Genomic DNA, 17,456 nt, shown 5'->3' with positions numbered 1-17,456 from the left:
CAAAGGTCTTGGAACCGTTTCACGTGGCAGGCACGCTCTGCCACCCCACCAGGCAACACCTCGGGGCCACTGCAGGGACACTGGGGGTGTGCGGGGCCGGGAGCTGATGACATGCGATCCAGCCTGAGTTGTAGCCTTGCCTTCCTCTGGGCCCACGGCCAAGCAGGGCACGGAGAGGAAGAGAGAGTGTTTGCAAACAAGGCGGCTGCCAGGAAGGGGACGGGGTGGCGGGGCAGACGCCAGGAGAGAGGGGCCAGGTGGCAGCTGGCCGTGGTGCCTGCCTGACCTTTCCTACCCAGCTATCCACACGAGCACACTCGTGCACGCACACACACATGGTCCAAGGCCTCAGACAGATCCGATGTCCACACACGCAGAGCTGCAAACCCGTGCTCTCCTTCTCCTCGACACTCATAGCCCATGCTCAGACACAGAGCATGCACCAAGCTCTCGCCCACGTGTGCAAGGCGTACTCACACTTCCACTCTCACACTGTGTGTGCACACCTTCAGGAGAGAATCTCTGAGGACCGTGTTCTACATTTCAACACTCTGACACAAACTTTGATTTGTAAAGGGAAAGGATTCTTACAAATAAGCAGCTCGTGGGAAAAGGCATCGTCAAATCTTGTTGGTGGGAGTGAAAATGGGCACAGTCCTCCAGAAAGCACTCTGGGCTCCTCAGAATGCGAGGACTGGAAACGCCTTAGGATCCAGCTACCCCGCGCCTTGGTGTTTTTCCAAAGGATCCAAAACCAGCACACGGCAGAGCACAGTCCCATCAGTGTTTCACAGTGTGATCCGCAGTAGGCACGGTGCAGAGCCAGCCTGGGTGCCCGTCAGCAGATGATGGATCTGGAGAATGTGGTCCATGCCCACAGAGGAGTTTACTCAGTCATAAAGATGGATATGGATGAGGTCACGGCATTGCTGGTAGGTGGACAGAACTGGAGGGCATCTGCTAAGTGAAATGAGCCGGACTCCGAAAGGCCGTCGACTGTTTTCCCTTCCGTGTGGACGCTAGAGCCAAGCTAGGGAGAAGGGTGTCCGTGAAGACAGAGGGGAGACCAGTGGAGTGGGGAAGAGGGCTGAGGGCAGGCGGGAGGGGTGGGAGAGCAGGGAACTGCGGAATGAGGCGGGCCAAGTGGGCTGTGTGCGTGTGCGAACGCAGCACGTGATGTCCACCTTTGAGTGTGCCTGTCCGGGACCACCCAAGAAACCAGCAGCTCACCCTGTGCTCCATGCTCTACCGTCCACCACAGGGCCAGCTGGGCTGGGGCCTCGTCCCCAGGCACTCCACCTCTCCCTCTCCACAGCAGCTGCTGGTGTGTGTGTGTGTGCGCGCGCGCGCACGCACACGCGCACACACACACTTACTGTCCCACAGTGTCAGGGGACCTGAACACCAGGTGGACTCTATTTGCAGAGAGCAGCTGGGGCAAGAGAGGCAGAACACGAGAGTGACTCCCCAGCAACGTGAGAAAAGGGCAGAGGGACGGGGTAGAAGGGAAGCCCTGCAGGAGAGGGCAGGCCAGGGGCAGTGTGAGGCACCTGGAAGGGAGGCAGGGCCCGGCCAGGAGTGGCTCTGGGCACGTGGTCCTTCAGGAGCAAGAGGGCAAGGCGGCTCCCTTTGGGATCTCATTCAGTAGCCATGGTAAGTAAAACATCTGGATTAAAGAGGACACGGGTCACAGGAAAAGTAAAGGACCACAAAGTGGGGGGGGGCTGCAGGGGAGGGCGGCGGCCGTGTGCTGGGGCGAGGGACGGCCTAGAGAGGAGGCGCACCTCCCAGAGCATCCAGGGAAGGTGCAGAGGAGGAAGGACACGTGGGGACAGGGAGGGGCGGGGACTGCACAGAGCAGCAAGGGGGCACAGGAGAGGGACAAGATGGGCAGACACCAAAGCCGCTTGGCACAGCTAAGCACCCCTGGAAGTGGGCACTGCCCTCCCAGCCCTGCTCACTGCCCGTCCTCAGCCTCCTTCTCCAGCTGTTTCCACGGTCGCCCCAGGTAGCCCTGGATGGAGCCCACCGGGCTCCTCCTTCGGGGGTGAGGGTCCAGCAGCCCCCACAGGAGTTCATCTGCCGCAGGCGCCAGGCCGAACCAGGGCTGCGGTCGGTCCTGGGGCTGGCCTGAGGCCTGCCAGATGAGAAAGTCCTCGTAGAAGGGGTCGGCCTCCACCTGGGGCTGGTCCCAGGGGAAGTAGCCAGTGAGCAGGCAGAAGACCAGGACCCCCAGAGCCCAAGCATCCAGGGCAGGCTGGATGGGCAGGCCCTCGGGGAGAGGCGGCGGGGCGCAGAGCTCGGGGGCTGTGTAGGGGATGGGTGGCCCGGCTAGGCGGAGCAGGGTCCCACGGGGCCGTGTGTGGCCAAAGTCGGCCAGCTTGACGCGACGGCAGGCTGGGTCGCACACCAGCACGTTCTCTGGCTTGAGGTCCCGGTACACCAGGCCGCGGGAGTGGATGTGCTCCAGGGCCGAGGCCAGCTGGGCCGCACAGTGCTGGGCCGCGGGCTGAGGGAGGCCCACCTGCAGGGAAAGATGACGGGTCCGCTGCCCTCTGGAGCCGCTGAGGGGATGGAGACCTGAGGCTTCTCTGCAGCACGGAGCAGGCCCAGGCAGCACTAGGAGCCAGCAAGGGCTGCAGGTGTGATGGCCAGGTGGGCCCTGTGAGCATGAGGCCTGGTGTGAGCTGGTGTGAGCTGGAGAGGCCTGGTGTGAGCTGAAGAGGCCTGGTGAGGCCTGGTGTGAGCTGGAGAGGCCTGATGAGGCCTGGTGTGAGCTGGAGAGGCCCTAGTGAGGCCTGCTGTGATCTGGAGAGGCCTGGTATGAACTGGTGAGGCCTGGTGTGAGCTGGAGAGGTCTAGTGTGAGTTGATGAGGCCTAGTGTGAGCTGATGAGGCCTAATGTGAGCTGGAGAGGCCTGGTGAGGCCTGGTGTGAGCTGGAGAGACCTGGTATGAACTGGTAAGGCCTGGTGTGAGCTGATGAGGACTAGTGTGAGCTGGTGAGGCCTGGTGTGAGCTGGAGAGACCTGGTATGAACTGGTGAGGCCTGGTGTGAGCTGGAGAAGTCTAGTGTGACCTGATAAGGCCTAGTGTGAGCTGGAGAGGCCTGGTGAGGCCTGGTGTGACCTGGTGTGAGCTGGAGAGGCCTGTGACGCTCTGAGTCTCGGCTGAACTTCTGAGGCCTGTGTGGCTTCCTGTGTCCCAGTGGGGCACTTATCCTAGATGGGTCTAAGTGGCAGCTGGGAAGCCTGCCAGCCACAGTGGGCCAAGGGCGACCTTGTGAGGACTGTGGAGCGCAGGTTCTGTGAAGACACAGAGGCCATCAACCCAGAAATCCTGTTGGCATGTGGAGGGTGCCCGGGGGCCAGGTAAGGTCCAGTGAGGCCCCGGGCAGGGAATGGGATTTCTGGGATCCAGGGTATTCCTGTGAGGCCTAGTGGGCCCTTGAAGACATGCTCAGGGCCGTCTACCCACCTTGGGCTGGATGAAGGTGATGAGGTCCCCGTGCAGAACGGGCTCCGTCAGGAAGCTGTAGGAGTGGGCTGACTCGATGCCGATGCCATAGGCAGCCACAATGGCTGGGTGGGCGCCCAGGGACAGGCCCACACAGAACTCATACAGGAAGCCACGGAGGGACGTGGAGGGCTTCGGGAGCTGCTTCAGTGCCAAGGGCGTGCCTGAGGACAACAGGGGTGGATGTGGGGGCAGCAGGAGGCTGGGGTCACTCAGGCAAGCTGTCCTGCCCTGCAGTCATCATTGCTGGCCACAGCCTGGATTCTTTCCCGTATGTCCTGGCCCCCATTCCTCTCACCCCCTAACCACATGGCTAAGATGCCAGCAGAAATTACAGCACTGGCCGAGTGTCCACACGGCCCTCTCTGTCCTAGAGCAGATGGACACTGGCCCAGAGTCTCGGGGGCCCGCATCGGCTCCCCGTGACCCTACATGCATATGTGAGGCCATCAGGCCAGTGGGGGGCAGCAGGGAAAAGGTGACCACCACCGGTGGAGAACCAGTTAAGGACTCATGGATCCTGTCCTGCCTGGACACTTCCAGTCCCTGCGCTCCCCAAGGGCAGAAAGTTCTGGCCTCTTCGCTGTTCTGGCCCCTGCTGCCAGGTCCCCATCTTGCTGGCCGTGGGCTGTGTGATGGGTGGTCACCTCCTGGGATAAGCACCGCCCCTCCCCATGCACGCCCCAGCTGGTCCTGGGGATTCGGTCAGCAGCACACGCCACCCTCTGTGCCAATGGCCTCTGCCTACCTGAGCTCCGTCCCCACACTTGCAGGGTCACCTGGCTCAGCGGGAGTCAGGGGCCTCAAGGCCTGCCTTCAGTGAAACCCAGTGGACAGCCCCGGGCGCAGCGTCTGTTCCCCTGTAGTTCATGCTTTTAAAAGCACCCAGGGTGGCTGCCTCTGTCTGCCGCCCTCTTACGGGCTGGACGAGTCCCCTGCCCATTCGAGCGTTTGCACCATGTGCCTGTATCTGGTGGTCATTAGGGTGAGTCCAGACCCAACATGACCGGTGTCGTGTAACGGTGGAGAGTGAAGACACACGCACGGAGGCGGGACCTGTGAGGACACGGGAGAGCCCATCTGCAAGCCAAAGAAAGACACCAGTCCTGGCGACCCCTTGGCTTTCAGCCTCCAAAAGCCAAGGGAATAATCCTCCATGACCAGAGAGCTTTGCAGCAGAGTCTGCCGTCACACGGTCCTGCACACTCAGCCTCTCTGCCGGGCTCACTGGGAGCTTCCTGGAGCAGGGACAGGCTCAGACGCATCTTGGAGACCTCAGGACCCCCAGCTCGGGCCTGAGCCCCAGGCAGGCTCCAGAGGTGTACCCTGAACTGAGACGGACTCTGAGGCTCAGCCCAGGGCCCCTGTTTTGTGGGAGGGGCTGAGGCTCTGTATGCTTGGCAGGAGAGCACAGGGCAGGGGATACGTGGTCCCTATCCCCAGTGTGTGGTGGCTTCACTAAGTGCCTGGGCTCTGCAGCATCCCAGTCTTCTCTACGCCAGCCTGTTTGCGACTCACCATGGTGGGGACTGTCCTAGTCAGCAGTGTCCCCAGCGACAAGAGCAGTGGCTATACGGTGGTCCCTCTCAACTGCAGTTCCCTTCCCAAAGATTCAGCTGATTGCGTTCAACTTTATTCCAAATATACCAAGTGGATGACCCAGAGGTCAACAAATCGAGGCTGTGGGGGATGGCCCAGTGCTGCGCGTACAGGCCCTGGAGCCATCCCCAGGACCACAAAACAAATAAATGAAACTTGAAGTGTTGTAGATCGTGCACTGAGTCCCCACGGCACATCATCCGCAGGTGCACACCGCGTACTCCCCCATCCACCGGACACTGGGTGGCCATCTCGGGCATCAGATAGACTAACATGGCTGCCGCTGTGTTCGAGTCACACTGTTTATTGACGAGTGTGATGCCGACAGTCAGAGAATGCCCCGACTACAGTGCCGACACGATAAACCACCCGACCACAGTCTGCATGCACAGGAAAGAGCATCGCAGACACGGGCGCAGGGCCGCTCAGGGTTCTGGGCATCCACTGGGGCCAGGAGGGGGGCGTTGCTCGAGGTCAGAGGGCAGCACACATTCCTCTTTCCAAAGGAGCTCCTGGGACGCCCACATTCGACTGTCACCCAACTCCACAGCCTAGGTGGCTCCCCAGCCCGTCCCCAGGATGCTGTCCCGTCCCCATACCTTTCTGACGATGGGTGACCAGTAAGACGCGACCAAAACGGCCCTGGCCCAGGGGACGCACCTCCTGGTAGAGCTGGTCCACCTCAGCATGCACCAGGGTCTGGGCGCACAGTGCCATCATGTCCTCCAGGGCCAGGGCGGCCTCCTGGCCTTGCTGGAGTTCCTCCGGGGTGAGGCCCCCGAGTCCTTCCTCAGTGCCATCTTCTGCAGCCCCAGCCTCCACCAGCCCCTCTACAGGCTGCTTGCCTGGCATTTCTGCAAGAGACAGAGAGAGACCAAGCCGCAGCCGCCATGAGGGCCAAGGGAGAGGCTGGGCCCAAACACCCGGGTCTGAGGGAGGAGGCTGGGCCCCTGGGTCTGAGGGAGGAGGCTGGGCCTGGACCCTGGGTCTGAGGGAGGAGGCTGGGCCTGGACCCTGGGTCTGAGGGAGGAGGCTGGGCCTGGACCCCTGGGTCTGAGGGAGGAGGCTGGGGGCTGGACCCTGGGTCTGAGGGAGGGGGCTGGGCCTGGACCCCTGGGTCTGAGGGAGGAGGCTGGGCCTGGACCCCTGGGTCTGAGGGAGGAGGCTGGGCCTGGACCCTGGGTCTGAGGGAGGAGGCTGGGCCTGGACCCTGGGTCTGAGGGAGGAGGCTGGGCCTGGACCCCTGGGTCTGAGGGAGGAGGCTGGGCCTGGACCCTGGGTCTGAGGGAGGAGGCTGGGCCTGGACCCTGGGTCTGAGGGAGGAGGCTGGGCCCGGACCCTTGGGTCTGAGGGAGGAGGCTGGTCCTGGACCCCTGGGTCTGAGGGAGGAGGCTGGGTCTGGACCCCTGGGTCTGAGGGAGGAGGCTGGGGCTGGACCCCTGGGTCTGAGGGAGGAGGCTGGGCCTGGACCCTGGGTCTGAGGGAGGAGGCTGGGCCTGGACCCCTGGGTCTGAGGGAGGAGGCTGGGCCTGGACCCTGGGTCTGAGGGAGGAGGCTGGGCCTGGACCCTGGGTCTGAGGGAGGAGGCTGGGCCTGGACCCTGGGTCTGAGGGAGGAGGCTGGGCCTGGACCCTGGATCTGAGGGAGGAGGCTGGTCCTGGACCCCTGGGTCTGAGGGAGGAGGCTGGGCCTGGACCCTGGTCTGAGGGAGGAGGTTGGGCCTGGACCCTGGTCTGAGGGAGGAGGTTGGGCCTGGACCCCTGGGTCTGAGGGAGGAGGCTGGGCCTGGACCCTGGGTCTGAGGGAGGAGGCTGGGCCTGGACCCTGGGTCTGAGGGAGGAGGCTGGGCCTGGACCCCTGGGTCTGAGGGAGGAGGCTGGGCCTGGACCCCTGGGTCTGAGGGAGGAGGCTGGGCCTGGACCCCTGGGTCTGAGGGAGGAGGCTGGGCCTGGATCCCTGGGTCTGAGGGAGGAGGCTGGGCCTGGACCCCTGGGTCTGAGGGAGGAGGCTGGGCCTGGACCCTGGGTCTGAGGGAGGAGGCTGGGCCTGGACCCTGGGTCTGAGGGAGGAGGCTGGGCCTGGACCCCTGGGTCTGAGGGAAGAGGCTGGGCCTGGACCCTGGGTCTGAGGGAGGAGGCTGGGCCTGGACCCTGGGTCTGAGGGAGGAGGCTGGGCCTGGACCCTGGGTCTGAGGGAGGAGGCTGGGCTGGACCCTAGGGGTCTTGACTGGAGGGTTACTGTCACTTCCCAGTGTGGACAGTGTCCATCCTTATGAAAGGACTGCAGAGAGGAGTTGCTGCTGCAAGGTGAGGTCAAGTGAGAGGTCACAAATGTCCCCTGTCCCCACACCCTCCCTGCCACCCTATGGCCTGAGGGTGAAAGATGAACCAGATAACTTGAGACGCCCCCACCTAGTTTCCAAAGCAAACAGACTTGGGCCCTGGGGATGGATGAGCAGCCTCAGCCTCCTAAGAGCAAACAGGTGGTTTGAGCCCCAGGGGCAGAATGGGTGGGGGCACAGAGGGCCTGGGAGCCCAGCCTGCAGGACAGTGGATCCCCTTGCCCTGCACAACCGCAGAGCAGCTCCTACAGCCCACCTCGCTCCTCAGACCCATGGTGGGCCCAGCCTCCTCCCTCAGACCCAAGTCTCCAGGCCCAGCCTCCTCCCTCAGACCCAGGGGTCCAGACCCAGCCTCCTCCCTCAGACCCAGGGGTCCAGGCCCAGCCTCCTCCCTCAGACCCAGGGTCCAGGCCCAGCCTCCTCCCTCAAACCCAGGGGTCCAGGCCCAGTCTCCTCCCTCAGACCCAGGGTCCAGGGTCCAGGGTCCAGGCCCAGCCCACTCCTCTTCTGGGACCTTATACAAGTCACACAAATAGTGACCCTCAATTCTAGCCTCCAGCTCTCATCTGCTCTGCAGCCTCAAGGTGCAGCCTGTGTGATGCTGAGGGCCACAGGACCTTGGCCACAGACTCCCTTCCTGTTCATGTGCTGCCCCCCTGGGCCATTTAACCTTGCCTCCCCCTGACCTGGGCTCAGAGCCCCATGGACCTCACCTTTTCCGAGGTTTGCCAGACCCTTCCGTAGCCTGCAGTGGTGAGTGCCCAGTACTTAGAGCCCATGCCAGCAGCAGCCTGCACAGGGAGCAGGATCCGCCTCCAACTTGGGGGTCGCAAGGCCCCACCCCCAGCCCCGCCCCTTCTGCACCCATTGGGCCAGAGCGACATCATGTGTTGAATCCCAGAACTGGCTGTGGCCAGACAGAAGTCAGACCATGGGGCTCAGTGGGTTCCTCTGACCCAAGTTTCCAGGCCCCATCTACCTCCCTAAACTCAGGAGTCCAGGCCCAGCCTCCTCCATTTGACCAGGAGTCCAGGCCCAAGCCTCCTCCCTCAGACCCAGGGTCCAGGCCCAGCCTCCTCCCTCAGACCCAGGGGTCCAGGCCCAGCCTCCTCCCTCAGACCCAGGGTCCAGGCCCAGCCTCCTCCCTCAGACCCAGGGTCCAGTTCCAGCCTCCTCCCTCAGACCCAGGGGTCCAGGCCCAGCCTCCTCCCTCAGACCCAGGGGTCCAGGCCCAGCCTCCTCCATTTGACCAGGAGTCCAGGCCCAAGCCTCCTCCCTCAGACCCAGGGGTCCAGGCCCAGCCTCCTCCCTCAGACCCAGGGGTCCAGGCCCAGCCTCCTCCCTCAGACCCAGGGTCCAGGCCCAGCCTCCTCCCTCAGACCCAGGGTCCAGGCCCAGCCTCCTCCCTCAGATACTGCATAACGGACCCCATCCCAGTTCCAGGGATCCAATCATTCTTTGAGGATAAAATGTTTTAAATCTGACCCCGCGTGACACACCACCCCCAGCTGTGACCTGCCATCCTCTATTGACAGGACAGACACAAGTGTTCTGAGGACGTGTCCTGGGTCGGGGTCCCGCTTGGGGAAAGGATGAGACAACAGGATTCCAGAGCCATGCAGTGAGACATGACCTCAGCGCCCGGGGGAGCAGGTGGCCGAGCCACTGGGAGGGCAGGTCCCTCCGGCCTCTGGGACAGCTGCTCCCTTCTCTTGGGGATATGGCCTTGGGATACTGGGAGTAACTTTATTTTTTTAAGTTTATTTATTAGTTGTAGATGGACGCAGTGCCTTTATTTTATTTAGTTATTTTCATGTGGTGCTGAGGATCGAACCCAGGGCCTCGAAGGCACGCGCTAGGAGAGCGCTCTACCACGGAGCCGCAGCCCAGCCCTGCTTTATTTTTTTAATGAGCATTTTATTTTGCTGTAGTTCTAGATTCATGGAACAGTGGCAGAATCTGCAGTGCCTGTGTGCCCGTCACCCAGCCAGCTCTCCCCACGTCCCTTAAAGCTCCACAGGATCCTTTCACCAGGGCTGCCACCAGGGGCCTTTTCCTGTCCCAGGGTCCTGTTCAGTGGACTCACTCTTGCATCCAGAGAGCATGAGTTCCTGTGCAGGGGCAGTGTCCAGCCCCTGACCCTCTGCGGGGACAGGATGGGCCTGGCTGGTGCTGCAGGCAGAGCCGTCCTCCTAGGGAGGCGCTGTGGGGGAGAAGGGGAGCCTGGCTCGTGGAATGGACGGGTCTCTGGAAGACAGCTGGACAATACTAGCCTTGGTGCTCAGTGCTCTATGGGAGGAGAATCCGGAAGGATCTGAAAATGAAAGACCAAGTCCACCCTGGACAGTGTAAGATGGGGGGCAAAGAAAAGACAGACACAGATGGCTCTGTCACCAAGTCCAGAGGAGCCTGGGGTGGGGGTGCTGTGGACCCGGAGCAGGAGGGGGCAGGGGCGGCGAGGGGAGGGGGAGAGGGAGTAGATTAGGTCCAGAATGGATGAGCGACTTCCACCACCTCGCTCAGAGCCAGAGGAAGGGGAGAGGTGGAAGCCAGAGACGTCAGGTCGGATCCTCCAAGTTCAGATTTGGTACCATGGACACTGGGTGACACCTATAGTCTTCAGAGAGGAGTGGTCCCACAAGAACCCATGACAAGCTTTCAACATGTCCCCAGAGTACAGAAACGTATCTATAGAGCAGACAGGACCTTCCTCGGAGAGGACACACCTAGGACAAAGAAAGGGTCATTGTGGGAGGACAGAGCTGGGACCCTGGGTCTGAGGGAGGAGGCTGGGCCTGGACCCTGGTCTGAGGGAGGAGGCTGGGCCTGGACCCCTGGGTCTGAGGGAGGAGGCTGGGCCTGGACCCTGGGTCTGAGGGAGGAGGCTGGGCCTGGACCCCTGGGTCTGAGGGAGGAGGCTGGGCCTGGACCCCTGGGTCTGAGGGAGGAGGCTGGGCCTGGACCCCTGGGTCTGAGGGAGGAGGCTGGGCCTGGACCCCTGGGTCTGAGGGAGGAGGCTGGGCCTGGACCCCTGGGTCTGAGGGAGGAGGCCTGGGCCTGGACCCCTGGGTCTGAGGGAGGAGGCTGGGCCTGGACCCTGGGTCTGAGGGAGGAGGCCTGGGCCTGGACCCCTGGGTCTGAGGGAGGAGGCTGGGCCTGGACCCCTGGGTCTGAGGGAGGAGGCTGGGCCTGGACCCCTGGGTCTGAGGGAGGAGGCTGGGCCTGGACCCCTGGGTCTGAGGGAGGAGGCTGGCCTGGACCCCTGGGTCTGAGGGAGGAGGCTGGCCTGGACCCCTGGGTCTGAGGGAGGAGGCTGGGCCTGGACCCTGGGTCTGAGGGAGGAGGCTGGCCTGGACCCCTGGGTCTGAGGGAGGAGGCTGGCCTGGACCCCTGGGTCTGAGGGAGGAGGCTGGCCTGGACCCCTGGGTCTGAGGGAGGAGGCTGGCCTGGACCCCTGGGTCTGAGGGAGGAGGCTGGGCCTGGACCCTGGGTCTGAGGGAGGAGGCTGGCCTGGACCCTGGTCTGAGGGAGGAGGCTGGGCCTGGACCCTGGGTCTGAGGGAGGAGGCTGGGCCTGGACCCTGGGTCTGAGGGAGGAGGCTGGCCTGGACCCCTGGGTCTGAGGGAGGAGGCTGGCCTGGACCCCTGAGTCTGAGGGAGGAGGCTGTGCCTGGACCCTGGTCTGAGGGAGGAGGCTGGGCCTGGACCCTGGGTCTGAGGGAGGAGGCTGGCCTGGACCCCTGGGTCTGAGGGAGGAGGCTGGCCTGGACCCTGGTCTGAGGGAGGAGGCTGGCCTGGACCCTGGTCTGAGGGAGGAGGCTGGGCCTGGACCCTGGGTCTGAGGGAGGAGGCTGGCCTGGACCCTGGTCCTCCGTTGGGGTGGGGACTGGCCTTCACTAGGGGAAGGTGCAATGTGTTTCTGTTCTGTCCTCCCCCGAGCAGCTGTCTTGCCTTCCAGGTGGCCAGGGGGACAGGGGGGTGCCTTTGGCCCAGGTTGGGCCACCTGCCTCAGTCACCTGGTCGGGGATCTCCCCATCTGTCCCCATGCTTCTGCTGACTCTGCCTCCCTCCTCCTCCTCGTCTGTGCACTCCTCCAGGCTTGACCCTCCCTCCTCCCCTTCTGCCACCTCCTCAAAGGACAGCCTCCCCAGGTCTCTGGGTCCCTCTGCATCCCCCTCCAACCCCCAGTCATCGCCCAGGACGTCCAGAACAGCTAGCGGGGGGCTCCTGGTATCGGGATCCAGGTCCAGAAGGCCCTGGAGCAAGGTCAGAGCTGGGGGTGCAAACTGGTCCCAAGGGGCTGGTGGCCGAGGGGGCTGGGGCCTGGTGGTCATCCAGCCGGCAAAGGCTTCAAACTCAGGGTCAGGAGCCAGTGCCACATCCCAGGGGAAACAAGCAGTGGCAGCGCAGAAGAGAAGCACCCCCAGGGCCCACGAGTCCACAGATGGCCGCAGGGGCAGGGTGTCGGGTGGCAGCAGGAGGCACAGTTCAGGAGGCGCAGTGGGTAGGGGCACTGGTGGGGCTGGGGTTGGGCTGCCCTCAGGCCGGGTCAGACCCAGGTCGCCTAGGGCCACGCGGCTGCAGAGAGGGTCGAAGACCAGCACGTTGTCTGGCTTGACGTCTGCGTGCACCAGCCCACGGCCATGGAGGAAGTCCAGGGCTCCAGCCAGCTGGGCCACCACCCGCTTCACCATCAGCTCCGGGAGGCCCTGTGGCCAGACAGAGGAGGAAAGTCAGGCTGTCCTGGGTCCTTCTTCCTCCACCTCAAAATGGTTCTGGACTGTTCTGAAGGGGTGGGGAGTCCAGAGCCTGGGACCAGCAGCTGCCTCAGTGTCCCCACAGCATCCTCCAAGGTCCTGCCATCCTCTAGCACACCCTTATCTGGACTTGGCCTCCACCAGCCCCCGGACATTTTCCCCACTAGAGCCCCAATTCTAACCAGAAGCCCTTTCCTTTAGCTTCCTTTGAAAATCCTCCTAACACTCAAACCCACTCTGAGGATTTCTTACGTCTCCTCTGACTACCCAGTTCTTCCCCAGGGGGAACCCCAACTCCTACCTACCCCTAATCTTAGTTCAATGCTAATCTCCACCCTATCTCCAACCCAGATCCTATTCTTACCCTCCAGATTGCTTCAATCGATTGGTTCATCTTTGCACCCAGATAGGCAGAGGCAAGTCAGAAAAGCCAGCCACCTATCCATGAAACCATCCCTCCATTCAACAGTGTTGAACAGTGTATCCATTCCACATCCAGCCAACGATCCAATAGTTCAATTATTTAATATCCAACACCACCCATTCATCCTTGCTTCCTTTCATCCATCCATCCATTCATCCATCCATCATCCAGCCAGCCAACCAGCCACTCAGCCATCTATCAAAGCATCCATCCATGCATCCACCCATCTGTCTACCCACCCATCCATCCATCCATCCATCCATCCATCATCCATCCATCCACCCACCCACCCACCCATACATACATACATCCACCTACTCATCCACCCATCTGTCTACCTACCCATCCATCCATCCATCCATCCACCCATCCATACATACATCCACCTACTCATCCATCCTTTCATCCATCCATCATCCATTCAGCCAACCAGCCATCTATCAATGCATCCATCCCTGCATCCATCCCTGCATCCATCTGTCCACCCACCCATCCATCCATCCATCCATCCATCCACCCATCCATCCTTCTATCCATCCATCATCCAGCCAGCCAACCAGCCACTCAGCCATCTATCAATGCATCCATCCCTGCATCCATCTGTCCACCCACCCATCCATCCATCCATCCACCCACCCATCCATCCTTCTATCCATCCATCATCCAGCCAGCCAACCAGCCACTCAGCCATCTATCAATGCATCCATCCATGCATCCATCCACCTATCTGTCCACCCACCCGTCCATCCATCCATCTACCCACCCATCCATCCTTCCATCCATCAATCTGTCCATTCATCCATATATTCATCCTTGTTACTTCTGTCCACCTTTTCCATCCATCCATCCGCCCGCCCATCCACTAGTCCTTCCCCCAAGAGTGTGTACATCCAACACCTATCCTTCGTCTCTTTCTCCCCCCACCTTCCTTCCATTTATCTCTCAAATCCAAAGTCCTAGAAATATCCCTGCCCTCTCGTCCTCAAACTCAGGAGGGCCTATGATCTCACAGGTCCAGTCCTGACCTGGTCTCATTCTAGAAGCCCCATTACAACCCACACCCAACTCCATCATGGACACATCTTGAGCCGCCTCTGCCTGCCGGGGCAACCCCACCATGCCCACCCTTCCTCCTCTCCGTGGCCAGTCTGCCACCAGCCCTACCTTGACTGCCTCACCCCCACATAGTCCCAGCGCCAACTAGGATCTGTCTCTGTCCCAGCCCCTTCAGCAGGCCCAGGGCATCCTCAGTCCCCACCCAGCTCCTGCCCCTCCACACAGGGCTGGGATGGCTGGAAGGACCCGCATTGGGGTGGGGCGTGGAACTTGCATGGAGAGTTAGAAATGGGGAGGTGGTTTGACTCAGGGTGGACCTGGCTTGAGCACTGACCTGGGATCAGCACTGGAGACAGAGGAGGGGCTGGGGACGGGCTGGGACGTGGGACAAGCAGCCCCCCTCGCCTGCCTCACCTTTTCCTGCAGCATCCTGCTGAGATCCCCGCAGGGAGCGTACTCCTGGGCGAAGGCGAAAAGCCGAGGCGTCTGCAGGGGCCCGCCCAGGGTCTGCAGCAGGCCAGGGTGGGAGGACACGCAGCGCCCCACACAGAACTCCCTCAGGAAAGTGGCTCTCAGGACGGAGTCCCGACGGAGGAGCTTGAGAGCCACCGCAGGGCCTGCCAGGGAGACAGGGCCTGAGGGGCGCTCAGGGCCCTGGTCCTGGGGTGGGCCCCAGGCAGGACCCGCAGCCTCTCCGAGCCCCAGACTTCCTGTCGTGTTTCTCCACCTGTGAAGCGTGGTGGAGAGGCCTTCCCGCCTGCTGTGTGGGGCTTCAGGGCCTCACCCTCTCTGAGAGTGGCCTCTGTTTTCTCTTGCATAAAGGGACATGGCAGTGGCTTGATTGCCAGTCAAGCTGCACTCCTGCCTGGCTGTGGGACCTGGAGTTGGCCACTTGGCCTCGCTGGGCCACCTCCTTCTCAGAGGACCACAGAACTCTGAACTTTCTGAGACCCCCTCAGCCCCACCTGAAGGCTGGCTTCCCGAGGCTGGAGTCGTGGGGGAGTGTGGAGCCTGCCCTCAGTGGCTGGACTCACCCCCTTGGCGAGGCTGGGCAAGCAGCACCCGGCCGTAGGAGCCGGAGCCCAGCTTTCGGATGAGGCGATACTGGACACGCAGGCTTCTCACTGGGGTCACCCTAGTAGCGGTCAGCTCCACCAGCCGCTGGAGGGCTGCAGCCGTGTCCTCCTGCCAGAGAGGGGCAGGGTGGGGGGGTGAGTTGGGGTCCCAGGAGAACAGCCCAGCAGGGAGCTGGAGGCCCAGCCCAGGACTGCACTTGGGGACAGGGGACCGGGGTCACTGTCCCCAGAGAGGAGGGTGAGTCACAATGACTCACCCAGACTCAGGCCACCTGTTTTTGTGTCCTGGTGGGTTGGGGGTCATTGTCTCAAGGCCCTGCCTGTCCCCATCTGTGGGAGGCAGCAGGAGCCCCCAGCCCCACCTGGGGCTGTCCCCCAGGCCCTTTCTCTGGGTCCTCGGCCTGGGTCTGCTTGGGTCTGTGTGACTCTCCCTCCCTCGGGGTCGTGGTCTCTCTTGTGATTTCCTGCCCCTCTGTCACCTCCTGTCTCTCCCATCTCACCTCTGGGTCCCCATCCACGGGGGTCTCAGGGGCCCTGAGCTCCATCTCGGGGCCTCCTGGTGATGGCTGACCTGGGCAGACAGACACCCCTGTCTGCACTCCCCAGAGGGCGACCAGCACCTGGTGCCTGCACCTGGGTCCTCGCTGGCCACCCCCCCCCCCCCCGTGGGCCTGAGGTCTCCTGGCGGCTCCCTCTTCCTGTCACCCTCTCTGGTCCAGTCTCTTTCCTTGGCTCCCTCCCGGCCTCCACCCCGCAGGTCCTCGGGCGTCTCTCCTCCCGTGAACAGCCCGCCCTCCCTCTCCCCTCCTCTCTCTGTCACTCTCGGGTCCCCTGGAGTCGCCTCCCTCACTGCCTCTGCCCCAGCCCTCTGCCTGCGTCCCCGCTCTGCCCTGTTGGCCACCAGGTCTCCTGCTGCGCCCCCTCTGCCCTGGGCTCCCTCCTCTGCCCTCTCGGGAGACTGCCCCTCTCCTCCTCTCTGTTCAGATTCTCAGAGAGTCTTTGTCCCTCCCTTTCTCCAGGCAGAGGTGTGTGTGACAGCACAGAGACAGAGACATCCTGTCCCCCACACCCCTCCCTCACCCCCCTGACCCGCTGCCCCCTCCCTCCCCCTTCCAAACTTAGACCAGCTTGGACTCCGGGCGCTGGTCCCAGGACAGAGGGGACAAAACATATTGTGAACCCCCAAGGGCCAGGCCTCAGGGCAGAGGACAAGGGAGGGAGAGGCCCATGCACAGCCTTGGCTGGGGCCAGAGGCCAAGAGGCCGGATCGCAGTGCTTTCCAGTTTCTACTAGGTGCTGGGAGCCCTGGTGGTCAGATCACAGGAGACCCCAACCAAAGCTCTGCTCCGTGATGCCTGGAGTCCAAGCCCCGGCCTCCTCCCTCAGACCCAGGGGTCCAGGCCCAGCCTCCTCCCTCAGACCCAGGGGTCCGGGCCCAGCCTCCTCCCCCAGACCCAGGGTCCAGGCCCAGCCTCCTCCCTCAGACCCAGGGTCCAGGCCCAGCCTCCTCCCCCAGACCCAGGGTCCAGGCCCAGCCTCCTCCCTCAGACCCAGGGGTCCGGGCCCAGCCTCCTCCCTCAGACCCAGGGTCCAGATTACAGCCCTCCTCCCTCAGACCCAGGGTCCAGGCCCAGCCTCCTCCCTCAGACCCAAGGTCCAGGCCCAGCCTCCTCCCTCAGACCCAGGGTCCAGATTACAGCCCTCCTCCCTCAGACCCAGGGTCCAGGCCCAGCCTCCTCCCTCAGACCCAAGGTCCAGGCCCAGCCTCCTCTCTCAGACCCAGGGTCCAGGCCCAGCCTCCTCCCTCAGACCCAAGGTCCAGGCCCAGCCTCCTCCCTCAGACCCAGGGTCCTGACCAGCCTCCTCCCTCAGACCCAGGGTCCTGACCAGCCTCCTCCCTCAGACCCAGGGGTCCAGACCCAGCCTCCTCCCTCAGACCCAGGGGTCCAGGACCAGCCTCCTCCCTCAGACCCAGGGTCCAGGCCCAGCCTCCTCCCTCAGACCCAGGGGTCCGGGCCCAACCTCCTCCCTCAGACGCAGGGTCCAGGCCCAGCCTCCTCCCTCAGACCCAGGGTCCAGGCCCAGCCTCCTCCCTCAGACCCAGGGTCCAGGCCCAGCCTCCTCCCTCAGACCCAGGGTCCGGCCCCAGCCTCCTGCCTCAGACCCAGGGTCCGGGCCCAGCCTCCTCCCTCAGACCCAGGGGTCCAGACCCAGCCTCCTCCCTCAGACCCAGGGTCCTGACCAGCCTCCTCCCTCAGACCCAGGGTCCTGACCAGCCTCCTCTCTCAGACCCAGGGTCCTGACCAGCCTCCTCCCTCAGACCCAGGGTCCTGACCAGCCTCCTCCCTCAGACCCAGGGTCCTGACCAGCTCCCCTCTGGGCTGGGAGATGCACTGGGGAGAGAGGTCCTCTCGTGTCCTGAAGCTTTGCCTCGCCCTGACCCTGTTTGGAAGGGTGTGCCTGGACCCTCCCAGCCCCCAGGGTGCCGGGATTTATTCCCAGTTTGTGGAGGAGGAAACTGAGGTTCCGAGTGGCAGATCACCTTACACTGGCCAGCTCCAGCCAGACCTGGGCCCGCCTGCGTGACTCACCTCCCTGACGCTCAGCTCGGGTTTCTGCTACTACTACAGCCTGCTATTAATAAGACCGGCCGTGTGGCCTGAGGCTCTGGAAGGAGCCCCGGAAACCT

The 17,456-nt window shown here is 63.0% G+C and overlaps 3 protein-coding genes across 4 annotated transcripts; 1 reads left to right on the top strand and 2 right to left on the bottom strand.

Moving 5' to 3' along the window:
- Positions 1-1,757: 1,757 nt before the first annotated feature.
- Positions 1,758-8,302, bottom strand: SBK2 (SH3 domain binding kinase family member 2). Its single transcript, XM_081274121.1, has 4 exons — positions 8,169-8,302; positions 5,714-5,968; positions 3,477-3,679; positions 1,758-2,524 (listed from the first exon to the last, which is right to left on the bottom strand). The coding sequence occupies exons 2-4, from the start codon at positions 5,964-5,966 to the stop codon at positions 1,958-1,960; spliced, it is 1,023 nt and encodes a 340-aa protein (XP_081130247.1). The 5' UTR covers positions 5,967-5,968; positions 8,169-8,302; the 3' UTR covers positions 1,758-1,957.
- LOC308637317 (uncharacterized protein) lies at positions 6,005-17,039 on the top strand (the record flags this gene model as incomplete). Its single annotated transcript, XM_081273629.1, has 4 exons — positions 6,005-6,041; positions 8,152-8,841; positions 16,520-16,615; positions 16,840-17,039. The coding sequence occupies 4 exons, from the start codon at positions 6,005-6,007 to the stop codon at positions 17,037-17,039; spliced, it is 1,023 nt and encodes a 340-aa protein (XP_081129755.1).
- Positions 6,832-15,834, bottom strand: SBK3 (SH3 domain binding kinase family member 3). 2 transcript variants are annotated; one of them, XR_014019633.1, is made up of 5 exons: positions 15,268-15,834; positions 14,726-14,876; positions 14,106-14,308; positions 11,300-12,163; positions 6,832-6,853 (listed from the first exon to the last, which is right to left on the bottom strand). XR_014019633.1 is itself a non-coding variant. In XM_081274107.1 (4 exons), exons 1-4 carry the CDS (start codon positions 15,310-15,312, stop codon positions 11,351-11,353), a joined length of 1,212 nt encoding a protein of 403 aa, XP_081130233.1. In that variant the 5' UTR covers positions 15,313-15,833; the 3' UTR covers positions 11,205-11,350. The 2 variants fall into 2 exon arrangements, 1 of the variants encoding a protein (XP_081130233.1); XM_081274107.1 differs by lacking the exon at positions 6,832-6,853 and having other exon boundaries at positions 11,205-12,163; positions 15,268-15,833.
- Positions 17,040-17,456: the final 417 nt, after the last annotated feature.

Source organism: Spermophilus citellus (assembly GCF_964194105.1).
Source record: "Spermophilus citellus genome assembly, chromosome: 18".
Lineage (NCBI taxonomy): Eukaryota > Metazoa > Chordata > Mammalia > Rodentia > Sciuridae > Spermophilus > Spermophilus citellus.
The sequence above is the reverse complement of the archived record's forward strand: the minus strand, read 5'-3'. Positions and strand labels throughout refer to the sequence as shown.

What these genes read in the sequence shown, in the direction of transcription:
- SBK2 (XM_081274121.1), bottom strand. Translation starts at nt 5,966, where the DNA reads ATGCCAGGCAAGCAGCCTGTAGAGGGGCTGGTGGAGGCTGGGGCTGCA. An exon ending in GGTCACCCATCGTCAGAAAG is followed by an intron (nt 3,680 to 5,713) that starts GTATGGGGACGG and finishes TGTTGTCCTCAG; the next exon opens with GCACGCCCTTGGCACTGAAG. An exon ending in TCACCTTCATCCAGCCCAAG is followed by an intron (nt 2,525 to 3,476) that starts GTGGGTAGACGG and finishes CTTTCCCTGCAG; the next exon opens with GTGGGCCTCCCTCAGCCCGC.
- SBK3 (XM_081274107.1), bottom strand. Translation starts at nt 15,312, where the DNA reads ATGGAGCTCAGGGCCCCTGAGACCCCCGTGGATGGGGACCCAGAG. An exon ending in TGCCCAGCCTCGCCAAGGGG is followed by an intron (nt 14,309 to 14,725) that starts GTGAGTCCAGCC and finishes TCTCCCTGGCAG; the next exon opens with GCCCTGCGGTGGCTCTCAAG. An exon ending in GCAGGATGCTGCAGGAAAAG is followed by an intron (nt 12,164 to 14,105) that starts GTGAGGCAGGCG and finishes GTCTGGCCACAG; the next exon opens with GGCCTCCCGGAGCTGATGGT.